We start from the raw sequence: 21,096 nt of genomic DNA on the forward strand, positions 1-21,096 counted from the left end.
ACCCCATTGAGAACCTGTGGTCCATCATCAAATGTGAGATTTACAAGGAGGGAAAACAGTACACCTCTCGGAACAGTGTCTGGGAGGCTGTGGTTGCTGCTGCACGCAATGTTGATGGTGAACAGATCAAAACACTGACAGAATTATGGATGGCAGGCTTTTGAGTGTCCTTGCAAAGAAAGGTGGCTATATTGGTCACTGATTTGTTTTTGTTTTGTTTTTGAATGTCAGAAATGTATATTTGTGAATGTTGAGATGTTATATTGGTTTCACTGGTAAAAATAAATAATTGAAATGGGTATATATTTGTTTTTTGTTAAGTTGCCTTATAATTATGCACAGTAATAGTCACCTGCACACACAGATATCCCCCTAAAATAGCTATAACTAAAAACAAACTAAAAACTACTTCCAAAACTATTCAGCTTTGATATTAATGAGTTTTTTGGGTGAATTGAGAACATGGTTGTTGTTGTTCAATAATAAAATTAATCCTCAAAAATACAACTTGCCTTATAATTCTGCACTATATATATATATATATATACACTCTCACCATCAAACCACAACAGCCAGGGTGCTATAAAAAACTCTAATATTTTATGAAATAAGCACTCACTGGACTTCAGCCAACTGTGACAAAAACTGTTCTTTATTGTGACGTTTCGGGACACAAGCAGCCCCTTCCTCTGACAAACAACTAGTGAGAAAATCAAGCCTTTTAAAGATCTTTGTAACCCTCCCCCTTATTCACAGCCAATCAAAGCTGTCCAACAAATCAGTGACATCTATTTATATATACATATTGTTACATGCAAAAACATCCAATAATGTGTATTTCATAACGTGAGACTAATATACATTTTACAACTATATATGTTGTGTGTTATCATCATCACACACACCCCTGCTATAGATATATACTAACACCTGAGACCTCAGATCTTTGAGCCCTTATAACTTTTTTTTTATGCAATATTTTTTTTTAATCATTTTTATTATTGTCATTTAGAGTATAACTGTACTTTTACATGTATTTTTGATGTTAATCATTCTGGTTTAAATCGCGATTGCGTTCGCATTTATTTTCAACTTTGTAATACGAATGTAATTTAACTTGTGCGTAAACAGCCACGTATATCCAATATCACTCGCGTGCACTCGTAAGCTAGCCCATAATCTGTAACAGAATCTGAAATGTGGTCTCGGATCACAGGTTATGATTATCCTTTACAACAAATTGTCTATGGTCTGCCAGCGAAAACAAAGGGTTAAAGCTTAAGAACCTGTGCACGCTCTGCTGCTGTGTTCTGCATAAAAACATTTTTTTTCCCCATTTTAAAGGGACAGGAAACCCCAAATTTTTGTTTCATGATTTGGAGTGTACAATGAAAAAAAAAACTTTTCCAATTTACTTCTATTTTAAAATATTATTCATTCTCTTGGTATCCTTTGTTGAAGGAGCTGCAATGTACTGGGAGCTAGCTAAACATATTGGGTGAGCCAGTAACATGAGACACATGTGCAGCCACCAATTAACTGCTATCTAGGTATGCTTTTCAACAAAGGATATCAATAGAACAAAGCTAATTTGAAGTAAATTACAAAGTTGTTTAAAATACAAGCTCTGTCTGAGTCATGAAAGTTGTATTTTGACTTTACTGTTCCTTTTACTCCTACAGCTTTACAGATCCCATTTGACACATTATATTGCAATTACAATGTAAATGATACAGAAAAGTATGATTAGAGCAAATGCGATTTAAATAAAGTTAATTCAAATCATAATAGCAACATTTAAGGGATTTTAAACCCAAATTTTATCTTTCATGATTCAGGTAGAGCAACTTTCCAATTTACTCCTATTATCAGTTTATTTGTTCTCTTGGTATCTCTATTTGAAAAGCAAGAATTTAATCTTAGCATCCATTTTTGTTACAGCACCTGGGTAGCACTTGCTGATTGATGGTTAAATGTAGCCACCAATCAGCAAGCACTATCCAGGGTGCTGAACCAAAAATGGGCCAGGGTCCTAACCTTAGATTCCTGCTTTTTCAAATAAAGATGGCAAGAGAATGAAGAAAAAAATTTAATAGGAGAAAAATAGATAGTTGCTATATCTGAATCATGAAAGAAAAAAAAAATGGGTTTAGTATCCCTTAAATGAATTTGTGGTTTTGTTTGGAGCTTGTTAGCATGAGTTTTGAATTATTTAATTTATTTATTTTTTAGGGAATTCTCCTTGAGCATCGTGAAAAGGAATTTGGAGATAAAGCCAATCTGACAGCTGTCCTCGAAGCTGCAAAGAAAATCGACACACAGTCAGCAGACGGAACCAAATAAACATCTATAATGCTACCTTGTAGCTCTGCAACAGTAACACTGTGTTCCAGACATAACCCTGCATAGATTTGCCTCTGATTGTCCCTCTTTGTTTTTTTTAATGTACTGTGTTCATTTTTTATTTAACCCTGCAACGTTTACAAGGATTTGCTATCCAGAGACATTAACTGTACATCTGATGAATGTCTGTTTACATAATGCTAACGGAAGTAGAATGCCAACCACACTAATGCTTCCCAGACGGTCAATATGACAATTGTAGGTTGCTCAACTGCAAATACTTTTTCTTACTAATTAAATAATCAGTAGACATGTGCATGGCGAAAAAATTCGGTTCGGATCGATTCGGAATTTTTCGAAGTTCGGATCGATTCGAATTCGGAAAATTATGAATCGATTCGTTTCGGATTCGAAGAAATTCGGCTGGATTCGGTTCGATTCGGTTCGTAAATTCGGCATTTCAGTAAGTGTTAGGTGGGATTAGACTAGTATTATACTGTATATTAGGTGTTAACCTAACATACTGTACAATACTAGTGTAATCCCAATGGCCATCCGAATTTACGAATCGATTCGGTTAGATTCGGAAAATTCGGCAGAATTTTAATTTGGAAATTCGGTTCAATCCGAATCGCCGAATTTTCCGAATCGAACCGAAACGAATCGCACATGTCTAATAATCAGATCAGATTATTCCTGCCACACAAAGTTTATGATGAAGCACCTTATGAGATATACTAGATTAGAACTTGATACATTGAGAGCCACAGAACTAAACCTTCAAGTGTGTTCCCTCTTGTGAGTTATGTTTAACCATTATTTATATAGAAGAAAATCCTTATCTGGCTCGTACAAAATGGTGGTTGTTTCTTCATATTCTATGTCTTCTAAATTTTGAAGGGGGAAAAAAAATGGTAGTCTTTGAGAGATGAAGGTTTGAGTTTACTAAACCTTACAAGACTTTTGATTTATGCAACAAACGAAATGTAAATGAATCTTCATGGCAGTAGACCAGGGACAGCTCTATATCTCACGTTATCTTGGGTAAACACGCCAAGGCTCTCCAACCTATGTAATTTTCCTGTGTCATTATTTAAATCCATATATTTATGAAGCTACAGCATGTTCATCACTGTAATCCATGACTAAAGTGGTTCATTGCACAAATATTTAATACAAAGAACTTTGGCAGGAAAATGACTTTGTTCTTGAGAGCTTTCATTCTAGAAGTAGCTGGGGAACTGGAAAATGTAACCTTTTTAATTTTATGGGAAAGAATATGAAAGATTTTCTTGTATCACGTGAAAGCTGTATTTTAGTAAAGAGTATTAAGAATTGGCAGACACAACCTTTGAAATTAAAGGGATAGTCAATACAAAACTTGTTAAAGTATAGATAAATAACTTCGCCAGCTTTGCGCAACCAGCATTGTTATATTAATATACTTTATAACTTCTAAACCTCTAAATATCTGCCTGTTTCTAAGCCCCTACAGACAGCCTCTTATCTCATGCTTTCTTATTTGCTTTTCACAACAGGGGAAGCTAGTTCCTGTGAGCCATATAGATAAAATTGTGCTAACGCCCTTGGGTTGTGGCAGACACTGCACTAATTGGCTAAAATGCAAGTCAATAGATAATAAATAAACAGCCATGTGATCAGTGGGCAGTCTGCAGATGCTTAGATACAAGGTATTTACAGAGGTAAAAAGTGTATAAATATAACAGTGTTGGTTATGCAAAACTGGGGAATGGGTAATACAGGAATTATCTATCTTTTAAAATAATAACAATTCTGACAAGGAATGTCCCTTTAAATCAGTGTTTCCCAACTCCAGACCTCAGCACCCTTACCAGGCCACATATTTATTATATCTTAACTAGAGCACAGGTGAAATTATCAGCTGATGGGTGAACTGATTATTTCACCTGTGCTCTAGTTAAGATATAATAAATATGTGGCCTGAAGACTGGGTTTGGGAAACGCTGCTTTAAATGGATTAAGAAACATGCAGCAAAAGCAGCACCTTACTGATGACAGAGTAAGAGCAGGGCGAAAGCTAATGATACGTTTGCAGGAACTGTTCATATTTATGGTTTTAGCTTATCTGTCTAGTTATTTACTTAAAGTCTTATTTATCACGGTTTACTCTGACACCAATACATAGAAAGAACAAAGGAAATGTATATGTAGTACTTTTGTGTCACAGCCCTCCACTTGGGAGCCTTATTTTATCTAAATCTTCTGGTTTACATTTGTTTTTTGCAACCAGAACTAAAGTTGATAAATGTCCAGTATAGATGGAGATACAATAGGCAAGATCAGCTATTTCAAATGAGAAAATAAAGGTGAGGGATCTATTTGTAAACAATTGAATACACTCCAGTAGGTAAAGTACATAATTGGGACCACAATAAAGTTGAGAATATATTAGAGTACACTGTCCCTTTAAATTTTAGTGACAATAACTGTGATTAGAAAAATCTCTTGTGGTTTGGTCTGAGGAACAGGAATCATTACAAGCAGCCAGTACAGCAGTACATAAATCCAAGGAGACCCACAATAGCAAAAAACTGATACTGAAAAAGTGAAGTTGTTATGTCACTTTATAGACCACTAGTTAGGCTTCACCTTATATGGTGTACAGTATCTCCACAAAGATATTATTAAAATGAAAGGCTACTGAAATGATACAAGATCTGAAAAATAAAAAACTTACAAAGGAAGATTTAATGACTTATGGAAATGGGATGTGATGGAAAGCTTCAACTATATTAAAACATTTTATAAAGTTAACAGATCGCTGTTCACAAAAAGAACAAGACAGGAACATGTGATCATATGATCATGAAGTTCTATGGAATGATTGACGCATTTATCGTAAGAATGAGAAGGAAACATAGACTGGATGGAAAGTCAAAATGTCTGTTTTTCTGCCAATACCTCAATTAGACAACCAAGCATCCTACTGGCCTGTCCTGCTGTGCTATTGTACGGCTTATCAAATATCATCTGAAATAATGATTCCTGTGTCCTGTTCCTCGCTAAAGTACAACTGAGTCTACAACTAATGGGTTTTTACATCCTGCTGAACTCATAATTTACTGGTTCTGAATTTTATTTATCTAAGTGTTAAGTTTTTGACATCACTTCAGAACCTTGTAATATTAGCTGGTAACACAACCTGCCACAACTGGATAAAGCTAGAGGGTGTTATTGGTGCATTCATGATGTTTAATATTGATCTCCACTTTTCTTATTTAAATGACCAATTTGCCCCATTTAGTTCTTGTCCTGCTAGAGGAAAGGGAATGTATAAAAGGAAATGCCTTGAAACTGCTGACATCTATGAAAATTGGGGAACTTACTGCAACAAATGGGTTACTTGCCATCCACTAGAACAGTGATGGTGAATCTGGCACTCAAATGTTTCAGAGCTACATTTCCCATGATGCTTAGGCACTCTGCAGTCCAGTTATGCATCATGGGAAATGTAGTTTTGAAATATCTGGAGTGCCAATGTTCACCATCACTGATTACTACCCATTTAATATACCTTGAAACAAGCTGATTTAGCACCTGGCATTACTTTCAGTGGGTTTTTGCAGAGAACAGCAAATCTCTGGGGAGGTCTCTACTCTCTGTGCCAAAGCACAGTAAATATTACTAGTCATCGCTATTATAGATAGAAGAATTGTGGTGGGTTTTATTTTTTTTATAAATCATTGCCTGGGGTTGTGAGTGTTGGGTTTACACATAGATGTTTCACTTGTGTTTTAGCCGACTGTATGGAAGGATTGCAGCTGTAATCTACTTGCAAAGAGAGACAAAATCCAACAGCTGCCATAACAGAGGGCGTTTTATTGATGCTGGGGAATCCTACTTCAAACACTGATTCATTATTATGAGCTTCTGCTAGCTCAGTCTGTACCTGGCGTGTCCGGACAATCAGACTTTCTATGATTCCTATCTTGTGAGACTTAGTCCATGAATGAAATAGTTTCCATAATCATTAAGCCAATTAGAGATTTTTTTTTAAAAAAATGTGCAGGTGTCCTGTAGAACAGTGATTTTCAACCTTTTTTTGCCGTGGCACACTTTTTTTACATTAAAAAAATCCTGGGGCACACCACCATCCCAAAATTTTACAAAATAACATATTGTAGGTTAATACAGTGTGTATGTGTATGTATATATATATATATATATATATATATATATACACACACACAAACACACACACTGTACTGTGCTGTCATACCATGCCTCCTATAAACTATACATGACATATTGACATTTATTCACAAACAATCATAATGATTGTCTGAGAATGAATGTCAATATGTCATGGTTGTAAATGATGTCTGCCTGATGAGCCTGTCACATACCTCCCAATATTTCAAAATTTGAAAGAGGGACACCCCCGCACAGGGAAAAGTCCCCCCCATCAGTCATCATCTCACTTAAAATAAAAAACAAGCAAAATTAAAAAAAATATGTCACACTGTTGTCAGTCTGCCGCGGCACACCTGAGGATCTCTCACAGCACACTGGTTGAAAAACACTGCTGTAGAAGATCCTGTTATCTACATCCCAACTTCAAAAGGCTCTATCATGCTTAAAGGGACATAAACCCAAAACAAGTATTCATTGTTCAGATAGAGCATACAGTTGTTATCAACTTTCCAATTTACTTCTATTATAAAATTGTCTTGTTTTCTTGTTATCCTTTGTTGAAAAGCAGGATGTAAGTTCAGGAGTGCAATAATGTTATTCATTAGTAAGAACACTAGATGGTATCAGTATTTCCTGTCATGCTACAGAAATGTGCACGCTACCTATCTAGATATCTCTTTTTACAAAGAATAACAAGAATTAAGCAAATTTGGAAACTTGGCTAACAGCTCCTTTTAGAAATGTAAGTACAGAACACTGTTATATTCCACATAGGAGGCACTGGTTCACCAAGGATTCCCGGCAGTTCACTGAAGTATGGTCCAAAGCCTTTTCAGAAATTCATCTGGGGATTTGAGCCCAGCATATATTGGAATAAACGGCTCCTTGTGTGTTCAAAGAAAACTTCACCAGCTTTTACATATAAAAGCAGCTTTATTTTGCCCAATGCGTTTCAACGGTTCAAGTCGTCTTTTACAAGAGCATTCACAGATAAAAATGTGCTTTCCAAACCAAGCATACCTTACCGCAACGCAGGCGGTCTTAAATACACAATATAAGACGCTACCCGTTACCTCATTGACCTCATAAACATTTGTGTAGTATAATAAACATAATAAAAAGTTACTAGCAGCTTATTTAGCGTTATAAAATATATTAATAATAGTTTACTATTTGTTAAGGATCAGAAATATTATATTAACATTATATGTAAACGACCAATCGCTATCTATGTATTTAAACTGGTCTTAACCAATCCTTAACGTTGAACTGTTAATGTTCCCTTTCGAGACGTTTCTTCTATGTCAGTTTCCAAACAGGTCCGCTTTTGTACTCATCGATCACATGTTAGTTTTTGTCCAAAGAACCAGCACCTCCTTCTGCAACTACCTATCGATTCAACAGGCTTTGGGAGAGACTGTGGGAAGGCAGCGGTTCTGACCCCAAAGGAGACTAACAATCCGTATTGTATATACTTTCACCTAGATTTAGAGTTTTGCGGCCAAAGGGGTGCGTTAGCTACGCGTGTTTTTTTTCTAGCGCTGCTTCTAAACGCTGGTATTTAGAGTTCTCTGAAGGGCTTCGTTAGGCTCCAAAAAGGGAGCGTACAGGCATATTTACCGCCACTTCAACTCTTAATACCAGCGTTGCTTACGGTAGCGGCTAGCTGGAAAAACGTGCTCGTGCACGATTCCCCCATAGGAAACAATGGGGCATTTTGGGCTGAAAAAAACCCTAACACCTGCAAAAAAGCAGCGTTCAGCTCCTAACGCAGCCCCATTGTTTCCAATGGGGAAACACTTTCTAAGTCTGCACCTAACACCCTAACATGAACCCCGAGTCTAAACACCCCTAACCTTACACTTATTAACCCCTAATCTGCCGCCCCCGCTATCACTGACCCCTGCATTACACTATTAACCCCTAATCTGCCGCTCCGGACACCGCCGCAACCTACATTATACCTATGTACCCCTAATCTGCTGCCCCTAACATCGCTGACACCTACATAATATTTATTAACCCCTAATATGCCCCCCCCCCAACGTCGCCACTACCTTACCTACACTTATTAACCCCTAATCTGCCGACCGGACCTCGCCGCTACTCTAATAAATGTATTAACCCCTAAAGCTAAGTCTAAACCTAACCCTAACACCCCCCCTAAGTTAAATATAATTTTATTGTAACAAAATAAATGAACTCTTACTAAATAAAGTATTCCTATTTAAAGCTAAATACTTAACTGTAAAATAAACCCTAATATAGCTACAATATAACGAATAATTATATTGTAGCTATTTTAGGGATTTATATTTATTTTACAGGCAACTTTGTATTTATTTTAACTAGGTACAATAGCTATTAAATAGTTATTAACTATTTAATAGCTACCTAGTTAAAATAATTACAAAATTACCTGTAAAATAAATCCTAACCTAAGTTACAATTAAACCTAACACTACACTATCAATAAATTAATTAAATAAATTAACTACAATTACATACAATTAAATAAACTAAACTAAATTACAAAAAAAACAAAACACTAAATTACAAAAAATAAAAAAAGATTACAAGAATTTTAAGCTAATTACACCTACTCTAAGCCCCCTAATAAAATAGCAAAGCCCCCCAAAATAAAAAAAATTCCCTACCCTAATCTAAATTTAAAAAGCTAACAGCTCTATTACCTTACCAGCCCTTAAAAGTGCTTTTTGCGGGGCATGCCCCAAAGAAATCAGCTCTTTTGCCTGTAAAAAAAACCCACAATACCACCACCCAACATTACAACCCACCACCCACATACCCCTACTCTAACCCAAACCCCCCTTAAATAAACCTAACACTACCCCCCTGAAGATCTCCCAACCGTGAGTCGTCTTCACCCAGCCGAGCACCGATGGACCAAAAGAAGACATCCGGAGCGGCAGAAGTCTTCATCCTATCCGGGCAGAAGAGGACATCCGGACCGGCAGACATCTTCATCCAAGCGGCATCTTCTATCTTCATCCATCCGACGAGGAGCGGCTCCATCTTCAAGACCTCCGGCGCGGAACATCCTTCTTCAACGACGACTACCCGACGAATGAAGGTTCCTTTAAGTGACGTCATCCAAGATGGCGTCCCTCGAATTCCGATTGGCTGATAGGATTCTATCAGCCAATCGGAATTAAGGTAGGAAAAATCTGATTGGCTGATTGAACTTGAATCTGATTGGCTGATTCAATCGGATTGGCTGATCCAATTAGCCAATCAGATCCGATCAGCCAATAGAATGCGAGCGCAATCTGATTGGCTGATTGGATCAGCCAATCCAATTGAACTTGAATCTGATTGGCTGATTCAATCAGCCAATCAGATTTTTCCTACCTTAATTCTGATTGGCTATCAGCCAATCGGAAATCGAGGGACTCCATCTTGGATGACGTCACTTAAAGGAACCTTCATTCGTCGGGTAGTCGTCGTTGAAGAAGGATGTTCCGCGCCGGAGGTCTTGAAGATGGAGCCGCTCCTCGTCGGATGGATGAAGATAGAAGATGCCGCTTGGATGAAGATGTCTGCCGGTCCGGATGTCCTCTTCTGCCCGGATAGGATGAAGACTTCTGCCGCTCCGGATGTCTTCTTTTGGTCCATCAGTGCTCGGCTGGGTGAAGATGACTCAAGGTAGGGAGATCTTCAGGGGGGTAGTGTTAGGTTTATTTAAGGGGGGTTTGGGTTAGAGTAGGGATATGTGGGTGGTGGGTTGTAATGTTGGGGGGTGGTATTGTGTTTTTTTTTTACAGGCAAAAGAGCTGATTTCTTTGGGGCATGCCCCGCAAAAAGCCCTTTTAAGGGCTGGTAAGGTAATAGAGCTGTTAACTTTTTTAATTTAGATTAGGGTAGGGAATTTTTTTTATTTTGGGGGGCTTTGTTATTTTATTAGGGGGCTTAGAGTAGGTGTAATTAGCTTAAAATTCTTGTAATTGTAGTTAATTTATTTAATTAATTTATTGATAGTGTAGTGTTAGGTTTAATTGTAACTTAGGTTAGGATTTATTTTACAGGTAATTTTGTAATTATTTTAACTAGGTAGCTATTAAATATTTAATAACTATTTAATAGCTATTGTACCTAGTTAAAATAAATACAAAGTTGCCTGTAAAATAAATATAAATCCTAAAATAGCTACAATATAATTATTCGTTATATTGTAGCTATATTAGGGTTTATTTTACGGGTAAGTATTTAGCTTTAAATAGGAATACTTTATTTAATAAGAGTCAATTTATTTAGTTAGAAAAAAATTATATTTAACGTAGGGGGGTGTTAGGGTTAGACTTAGCTTTAGGGGTTAATACATGTATTATAGTAGCGGCGAGTTTATGGGTGTTAGTGTACTTTAGAGCACAGTAGTTAAGAGCTTTATGAACCGGCGTTAGCCCAGAAAGCTCTTAACTACTGACTTTTTTCTGCGGCTGGAGTCTTGTCGGTAGAGGGTCTAATGCTCACTTCAGCCAAGACTCTAAATACCGGCGTTAGGAAGATCCCATTGAAAAGATAGGATACGCAATTGGCGTAAGGGGATCTGCGGTATGGAAAAGTCGCGGCTTGGAAGTGAGCGTTAGACCCTTTCCTGGATGACTCTAAATACCAGCGGGCGGTAAAAAGCAGCGTTAGGAGCCCTTAACGCTGCTTTTGACGGCTACCGCAGAACTCTAAATCTAGGCGTTTGTTTTTTATTACATTCCACACAGCCGTTGGTTGAACACTCTAGTGACCTATTTATAACTGTAACAAGCAAAGAGGGGAGGGAGTACCACTGAGTAGCACAAAGCAAAAGTTCAGAGGACAGCACTGTCATACAAGTCACTGACACATAGATAATGTTCCCAATACCTAGATGCAGAAACCAACAAGCAAGGCTTGATATCGGGTCACACCAGTGACAATTCCGGTCATCACTGCTCTTCCATTTGAGAGGGGGACACTGTATGCTCCGTCTGTAAGCTCTGTGGCTGCCGTCTCCTTGCCACACAGGCGGAGCATGCATACGGCTTACCGGAGACCCACTCATTGCGTATACTTCCAGGGAATGTTCGTGATGAGCCGGGGGAACTGCATAAAACAACGTTTGTTGTTGCATCAGAAGCAGGATAAAAACAAAGCCAACAGTGAACAACTGTAAAAGATTAGACAACAGCTGAAATGTTTATTTTATACTTCATGGCTGAAAGTCCTCTTTATTTGTTCCAACGGTAAATCCTAGCTTTTCACAAACGCTAGGATTTACTATCACTTTAACAATGAACAGTGATGACGAAGGAACATGAAAAGACAAAATCAGACTTCATGGTTTATCAGTCTATCTTTTGTTGAAAATCCTACTTAGCTATGCTCCGGAGCAGCCATGTACTACTGGGAACTAGCTGGTGACTGATAGCTACACACATATGCTTATTGTCACCAGTAGAGCATTGCTGCTCTGAAACTGGCTCTAACTGCGTTTAACCCTTTTGCATTAGTGAGTTACATAAATAGAGTTATATGCAAGCAGTAGTGGAATAATAATAAAAATGTTAACACGGTAGAGCATTCTGCTTTGTGCTACTGAGCAACTATATATATATATATATATACACATGGAACTAAACCGCACTCTCAAACCAGACTGGGTACACAACAGTCCTGGGTGCTCAACAGCACTCACGGACAGCTGCACAGCATCCAGGGACTCAAGCAGTTAAAGGGACAGTCTACACTAAAATTGTTATTGCTTTAAAAGATAGATAATTCCTTTACTACCCATTCCCCAGCTTTCCCCAACCAACATTGTTATATTAATATACATTTAAACCTCTAAATGTCTGCTTGGTTCTAAGCTACTAAAGACAGCCTCTTATCATGTGCTTTTTATTAGCTTTTCACAACAGAAGACTGCTACTTCATATGAACCATATAGATAACATTGTGTTCACGCCCAGGGATTATGCACAACACAGCTAAAATGCAAGTCAATAGATAATAAATAAAAAGTCATATGATCAGGGAGCTGTCAGAAGAGGCTTAGATACAAGGTAATCACAGCGTATTAATATAACCATATTATCTGTGCAAAACTGTGGTATAGGTAATTAAAGGAATTATCTATCTTTTTAAACAATAAAAAAATTTGAGTGGACTGTCCCTTTAACCCCAAACAAACCTGGGTGCAAAGCCCAAAGGGAAAATTACAAAACAAAATGATTAATAATGTCAATGGAGGAAGAGACCTTGACGTGGTCCTGAGCCTATTTCCCATTTTACTTTTAATCTAGCTGTTTGCTTTCAAGAGAGTGCCAGACTTTCTATGTGTTGTACATATATACTGTATATATACTGTGTGTGTGTATTTATATATATATATATATATATATATATATATATATATATATATATATATATATATATACACATGCAGGGTTCCTGCTATGAGATACATGCTCTTTTATTTATATTTATTTATTATTAAAAATTAAAAAAGCAGAGTTCAACACTTATTATGGCCACAAAGGTCAGAATGACCCAAATTAGCAACACAATAAATCGGCATAAAGAATGAGTTTGTTTGCTTTAGCACAGTGGTTCACAACCTTTTCTGGCTTGGGACACTCCTTTGTGTATTTTTAAATTCATGTGACGTCCCTGATTTATTTAATTTATGTTTGTGACTCCTCAAGAAATGCATTTAAAGGGACATGATTGTATTTAAAGGGACATTATACACTAGATTTTTCTTTGCATAAATGTTTTGTAGATGATTCATTTATTTAGCCCATACAGGTGTGTTTGTTTTTTAAATTATAGTTTTGCCTATTTTTAAATAACATTAAACATTAAAAATAACCTTAAAAAGCAATTTTTAAAGCTCTGATTTTCAGACTCCCAACCAAACCCCAGAGTTTTATGAGAATACTGATGTATACCTACTCCAGCTTGCTTCTGTTTGTGTAAAGGGTCTTTGCATATGCAAAGGGAGGGGAGAGTGTCTGATATTTCCCACTTGCAGTGGGTGTTCCAGTAACCTTTTTAACAGAGCTAAACTGGAAGCTTCTAAGTAAGTTTTTAAACAGTTTTATACTGAATTTTTATATCAGTATCTGTGCATCTTATTCTTTATAGTAGTATCTATTACATGCAGTTATATGAAAATTGGTGTATACTGTCCCTTTAAAAAACATTATGATGCCTACATTTTTTGAATAATTTGTTTTTCTCTGCCGAATTATAGATATTTGTGTATCAATTGCACAAAAGAAAGTTCTGTTACTTTACTGTTCTACTCCAAAATGTTTATTGTTTAAAAAGATAGCTAATCCCTTTATTACCCATTCCCCAGTTTTGCATAACCAACGCAGTTATATTAATATACTTTTTACCTCTGTGATTACCTCTGCAGACTGCCCCTTATCTGAGTGATATTTACAGACTTGCATTTAAGCTAATTAGTGCTGACTCATGAATAACTCCACTGGAGTGAGCACAATGTTATTTATACGGCACACATGAATGAACAGTGTTTAGCTGTGGAAAGCTACTGTATAAATATGCCCTGAGATGAAACAGACAGAAATTTAGAGGTTTAAAGGTTATAAAGTATATTAATATAATAATTTTGGTTGTGCAAAGCTAGGGAATTGGTAATAAAGGGTGTTCTCTTTAAACAGCTTTAACTTTAACCCTTTTCATACAAAACATTTGAACATGATTAAAAACTGCTGTATCATATGCATAACACAGCTATTTTAAGTACAATTTTAAGTACAATTCCTCTTTAATAAAGCAAAGCAGCATAACAATCTAAATACTATAAACAACTTACAAAATGTGAATTGATAAATATAATTTAAAGGGATAGAAAAGTCAACATTCAACTGTGCTTGGGTGCATTTTTTTTGCAAAAACGCTTCTTGTAAAAGTTATTACTGTTATTCAGTGGCATACGCACATATGCTGTGAGTGCCCCAGTATTCAACCAACACAGCGTCTCAGATAGTCAGCAGTAGCTTGTTTGATACAAATTAAAAGGGGCACTGAATAAATTTCATACAACCCCCTCTAATCATGGGTGCTGTCATGTTGGAACTTAGGTTACACCGCAGGCATCTGAAGAAGAGTTGTGCAAACAGGTCAGCACTGGAATGTAGTGAAAGCTAGATTTCAACATGGCAGCACCTATGACTAGAGGAAGGCAGGACATAACCTTAATATTATCCTTTTAGAATATACATAGTGTTTAATGGCCCAGACACAATACACACCACCGCCTGTTCTCTGAGCCTAAATACTGGTGTATGGGCCCTTGTAGCATATGTGCGTATGCCACTTGAAACCAGTAATAATGTTTACTAGAAGGAAGCATTTTTGCTAATGGAAATATATTGCAAAAATGCTTCTATTAAAAATGGACTGCACCCGTGCACATTTTAATTCTGACCTTTCTATCCATTTAAAGGAATATTCCAGCCAAAATTGGAAACCAAATGGATACATTTCAGGCTTGAATAAAGCATTTTAGTAATATACATGTATTAGCAAAAATGCTTCTAACAAAAACTATATATGTTTCAAACGTGTATTTTAGCATGCACCGTGCACCAGCATTTTAAACACAGCACTTCCTCAGGAAGCCTAAGGTGCTTTTACCATCTGAATGAAATTAAACAGTATTTGTTTTAAACATGGCCAGTGAGCCAGTAAGGAAAGGCATACTAGAGTATCATCCAATCACCATCTGTGTTCTACTTAAGAACTGCACAAGAGAGCACCAGCTAACTTTAACAATGTGTTTAATCATTTTGCAAGGGTTAAAACATAATAAAAAGTGTATTTCTTTAAAAAAATGTAATGTTCTAATGAAAAATAACATTTCTATTGACCCTGGTTAGGGATTTTATTGGACCTGATAACTTTATGTGTTTAATCATTTTACAAGGGTTAAATAAGTGTGAAAAGGTATTTCTTTAAAAAAATAAAATGTTCTAAGGAAAAAGAACAATTACATTGGCACTGGTTATGGATTTTATTGGACCTTCATTAGTTATGAGTGCAGAATATATTACAATCTCACTGTATTTGCATGGCTTTGAGAAGGATGACTTTTAGAGATGTTGAGGAAATTGCTGAAGCTTAAAAAAGGTAATGTCGCCATCTAGAGGTAAGTAAACATAGTGACAGTTTAGATTTAAGTAGTGACAGTGACATCACGTTGTACATTTATATAGACTTATAATTCAGTTCAATTAATATTAAAACTAAGTTAAAGTAAAATTAAATTCTTGTTCATATACAATAATACCCAATACTGTAAAAAAATACAGTTAATTAAACACAAATATATAAAATAGTCATTGCATGTTTTGATAATTGAAGTTATTTTTTTATTTTTTTATTTTTAGTTGAAGTTATACTGGAGAGTTGTTTTAATTGCATGATTTATATGAATCATGAAAATTGAATTTTTTTGTTTTCGTCCCTTTAAGCTTGAACAAGTGTCAGTAACTGTCGGACAATATAATTGCACCTATGCTACTGTGCAAGTTCAATATTTTTTTAAACTTTTATTTATATCCAACAATGAAAAGAAAATATAAGATCTCATAGATCAAGACACCATGCAGGGTGAAAAAATGAAACATAATTATGAAATAATAAAAATAAGGTACTTTCAAAGAAAACAAAAAAAAGACAATTAATTTTCATGTAATACAAATAAGCTATCAAGCAAATTGATGCATAGAAATTTATATAAAAAAAAGATGATAGCTAAGTAAAAAAAAGCATAATTTATCGGCATTAATCATACATTAAGTTGTTGGGAGTTTTTAAATTTTAATTAAAACAAAAAGAAGGAAGAGAAAGAAAAAAAAAAGGGGGGGGGAAAAAAGAGAACATCTCCCATTTTTCCACATGAAACCCAACTCCAGCCCTCATAACCCCTCAAGTATTGGTCCGTCCCCCTCCTTAGAAATCAATTATGAACAATACAAATTCTTCCCGTCCCCAAGTGTCTCTCCCTGTTCCTTCAATAACATTTTTTAAGTTGTCTTGTATTAGACAGCCCCCAAGGACTAGGTCCATAAAGCTGTTAGAGCTTAAAAAAGGGGAAAGTGTTTGTTTTTGTAATGAAGGGGAATATGTCTTAATTATAGGAAGACATTTATTGAAGTCGTTTTTTTATTTTCAGAGAATATATTGGCATTATATGTCTCAAAAATAATCTGATACTGGATATCTGTAAGAGACAATGATTAGCTGGGTGCAGTGTGGACCTTCTAATTTTTAAGAATCAAATGCAGAGTAATCACAATGAAAGTATTAATGGGTCTAAGACTGTTGATTGAACTACTATTTTCCTTTAACAAGAGGAAAACCCCTTTTCGCCGGGATTTTAGCATATTCTCTATATAACTTACTATACCAGTAGAATTTTTTTGGCTAAAATTGAAAAATCTTGGGACATGTCCAAAACATTTAAATAATCAGCTTTGCTGTAGGAACAATGAGGACATTTAGGAGAGAGGAGAGAAGAGATCTTCATCAGTTTACTAGGAGTAAGATAGGCATTATATATAACTGCTACTGTGCAAGTTCAGGTGCATTTTCTGTGTTTTTTACAGCTCCATCAGTATTTATTTTCTGCTTAACCCCTTAAAAAAACATTGTCTACTTTAACTATGTTACTGTGAGGGCTTCCTTCACCACAGGTCTCACCAAGATGATTCTGGGATGTGTGGACTGATGTGATATCTGCTAATGTGCATGTGCTATTGGAGAGCAAACCCAGATTTAAAAAAAAAAAAAAAAACAGTATTCCTTATGTTTTCCTGACTGCTTCCTGCAACAAGGAACAATGCATCGGTGACTCTGATGCATACTTGTGTATCCACCAATCCACTGAGTGTTGTCAAAAACAACAGTTTTTTTCTCTTACACACATAGTTAAATGGACACTCAAGTCTAAAGTAAACTTTAATGATTCAGATAGAGCCAGGGCCGGACTGGGAATAAAAAGCAGCCCTGGAAAAATATGAAGACCAGCCCTATTTTCTGTTGAGTCGGTAGAATGCACAGGACCCATTTCTCTCAAGGGGGATTACTGGGATACTCCTTCCCCAATATTTTTTTCAGAATTAAATTATATTACTTTGCATTAAATAAAAATGCCAGATTGATATTAGATATGCACCCTAAAACCCAATTGCATCCATTAATCACCCCTTTAAATTGTAGCTTTCCAGCCCCAGCTGCTGCAGCCCACCGGGAAATCTCCTGGTATCCTGGTAGGCCAATCCGGACCTGGATATAGCAGCAATTTTAAACACCTTTCCACTTAACTTCTAATAACAAAATGTGCACAGTCTTTTTATATTTACACTTTCTGAGTTACCAGCGCCTACTGAGCATGTGCAAGAATTCACAGAATATACCTATATGCATTTGTGATTGGCTGATGATGTCACATGGTACAGGAGTAGTGGAAATAGACATAACTAAAATTTGTCAGAAAAAAAATCTACTACTCATTTGAAGTTTAGACTAAGGGGTCAATTTATCAAAGGCGTTCGCCAGCCTTTGAGCCCGTATGGCTGCAGGTTCTCACACGAGAATCTGCACACCATATTTAACAAGCAGCAATCATCAGACTGCTGCTTTGCTGATCTCTTCGCCACCTCTTGCTTGGCGCAATTCAATCTCCCTGGTCTTTTCCGACCATGGAGATTGACAGCTCCTGCTTGCGCGTGATTGGCTATGTGCGGGCAAGGGGCGGGATTGCATGCGAGCGCAAAATAGCGCTCGTGTGCAATGCTGAATTCCTCCAGGAGAATTCAGACCGCCAGGGGCGAGCTGCGGTGGACAAAGGCACGTTTATACGCCCCTGTCTGCCTCAGCTTGATAAATCGACCCCTAAGTGCTATTGCATTGTTTTTTTATTATGTATTTGTTTATTATGCAAATCTACTGTATTTACCGGTCGTTTATTTTAAAAGCTACTATGTTTGGTAATAGCACCCTCTTGTGGACATTTTAGGAATAGCTATCCAGATTCAACTGTTTTCTTCTGCAGGTATTTACCCTCATTCCAGTCTATAAGAATTCCTGTGTGAAGCGACTTGCATGGCATTTCATAGATTATTTATATATTATTCAGTGGTGTATTTAGTCTTTATGCTGTTATAGGCACTGGGAAATCTGCTACCCCCAAACCCCAACAATATTTCTCTCACAATTGTCTCCTATTTTATTCACAACCAATTGCCAGTAACACAAGGAAGAGACATTCATCATCGCTGGATAACCAAGACCCATTGATTTATAATAAAATAAATAAATAAAAGATTTAGAGAACATAAGAGTACAAGGGCATCTTTACATAGGACTATCGTTCAAAGATTGCTGCTTCCCCTTTAATCGTGCTGCTGTAGGCACAGACTTATTTCGCTTAGGCCAAAACATGGCCCCAAATCCATTCAAAAAATCATATTAACCCAGCAATCACTACTCATTTACATACATTCATGACACAACAACACACTTTGGTCTAGATTACAAGTTGAGAGCAAAATATCACTTCCGCTCGGCCACAAATGGTACAGGCAGCCCTATTAAAGTGTTATGTCGCTTTAAAAAATAATTAATTAGAGCATTTTATTTATACCCTGTGTTTTTAACTGCTTTAAAAGGGTCAAAAACATAGCTAAAGTCCTGTTCAGAGCTCCAGTGAGCCTATTACACATGGGATACGCACAAAGCTGCCAATTACCAGACAGGTCTTGTGCGTGAGCTGCAATATTTACATTTAGCTATGTGTTTAACTCTTTTGTGGGGGTTAAAGGGAAAATAAAAATGTTATGGTTTAGCTATAGCATGCTCTAGTGTTTCAATAAATGCACTAATGAATTGTAGCATTTTATTTTTCCTGTAAAATGTCACTTTGGCTGCAAAAATAGTTTAAATAGCACTTGCATTCAGTTAGCAAGTTGTATAGAATCTAATTTCCATTACTGTGTAAACTGGTGGTAACAAGCATTGCGGGATTGTCACATGTTGGGAGGTATGAGTCCTGTTTCCTTCTTGCAGGCCCTCAGTGTCCGAACCCAACGCACTCCCACAGACATCTCGGATACACCCACAAACCTTCTGGATATGCCCACAAATCTTCTGGATATGCCCACAAACCACTTGGATATGCCCACAGACCTCCTGGATATGCCCACAAAACACCTGGATATGCCCACAAACCTCCTGAATATGCCCACAAACAACTTGGCTTCGCCCACAGACATCCTGGATACGCCCACAAACCTCCTGGATACGCCCACAAACCTCCTGGATACGCCCACAAACCTCCTGGATACGCCCATAAACCTCCTGGATAGGCCCACAAACCTCCTGGATAGGCCCACAAACCTCCTGGATAGGCCCACAAACCTCCTGGATAGGCCCACAAACCTCCTGGATATGCCCACAAACCTCCTGGATACGCCCACAAACCTCCTGGATACGCCCACAAACCTCCTGGATACGCCCATAAAAATCCTGGATACGCCCACAAACCTCCTGGATACGCCCACAAACCTCCAGGATACGCCCACAAACCTCCTGGATATGCCCACAAACCTCCTGGATATGCCCACAAACCTCCTGGATAGGCCCATAAACAACTTGGATTCGCCCACAGACATGCTGGATATGCCCACAAACCCCCTGGATATGCTCAGAAACCTTCTCCGTTTTATTATTCCCTGAAGTAAAGGAAACCAAGCGGAGTAACAAGCATCTTTATTATGTTACCACTAGTTTTTTTTACACAGTTTACAGCAGCAATGGAAACTAGGCCTTAAGTCTCTGTTGTCACTTATGAAATGGCTGCCAATGCTGTATAATACTTCTTTGTGCAAAGCTAATAAGTTGTTATCAGCATCGATACTTATGACTCACTGTTTAAGAAATGAGTCACGTAGAAAGTACTCTCTAAACATAAAATCGCACAAACAATGCTGCTAGCAGAATGTGTGGGAATGTAGTTGTACAAATATATAAAACTATCATCAAAATAATACCATGAACATACTGTACAGAAGTCTAAACGTTGTATCAAGTTTTTCTTGGCTAGAAAAACACAGCTCTGTTCAACAATCTAACCCTTTAGCTGTTGGTAATATCTGACACATTGCTTCAAAATGTGTTGCTACTCTAGCAGAGACACACACACACACATATATATGTATATACATATATATATATATAAATACACACATTCACATAAACGCATACATGCACGTATGCACACATATATACACATATTCACCTAAATTCATGCACGTATACACAAACAAGTAGGGTTGCTACTTCGGCCATATTTTCCTAGACACGTATAAGTTACACATGAATAATGCTGTCCAGGGTCACTATTCGGCTGCTATCCAGGTGGGTGCGCAATGCATGTTCCCCCTTGCACACCCTGCACCATGTGTAACTAAAAAGTGTCCACGAAAACATGGCCGCATATAAACATTTTATATAAAAATCTCAAGTTGTCACTGTCTCATTAACCAG

The 21,096-nt window shown here is 37.0% G+C and overlaps 1 protein-coding gene across 1 annotated transcript in view; it reads left to right on the forward strand.

The window, feature by feature from the left end:
• The window catches only part of PRXL2A (peroxiredoxin like 2A), an 86,707-nt gene extending 83,167 nt beyond the window's left edge, over positions 1-3,540 (forward strand). Inside the window, exon 6 of the mRNA XM_053692065.1 lies at positions 2,233-3,540. Coding sequence (XP_053548040.1) covers positions 2,233-2,343 — 111 coding nt within the window. The 3' untranslated portion in view covers positions 2,344-3,540. The remainder of the gene's footprint in view (positions 1-2,232) is intronic.
• Positions 3,541-21,096: the final 17,556 nt, after the last annotated feature.

This window comes from Bombina bombina, chromosome 9 (assembly GCF_027579735.1).
Source record: "Bombina bombina isolate aBomBom1 chromosome 9, aBomBom1.pri, whole genome shotgun sequence".
Lineage (NCBI taxonomy): Eukaryota > Metazoa > Chordata > Amphibia > Anura > Bombinatoridae > Bombina > Bombina bombina.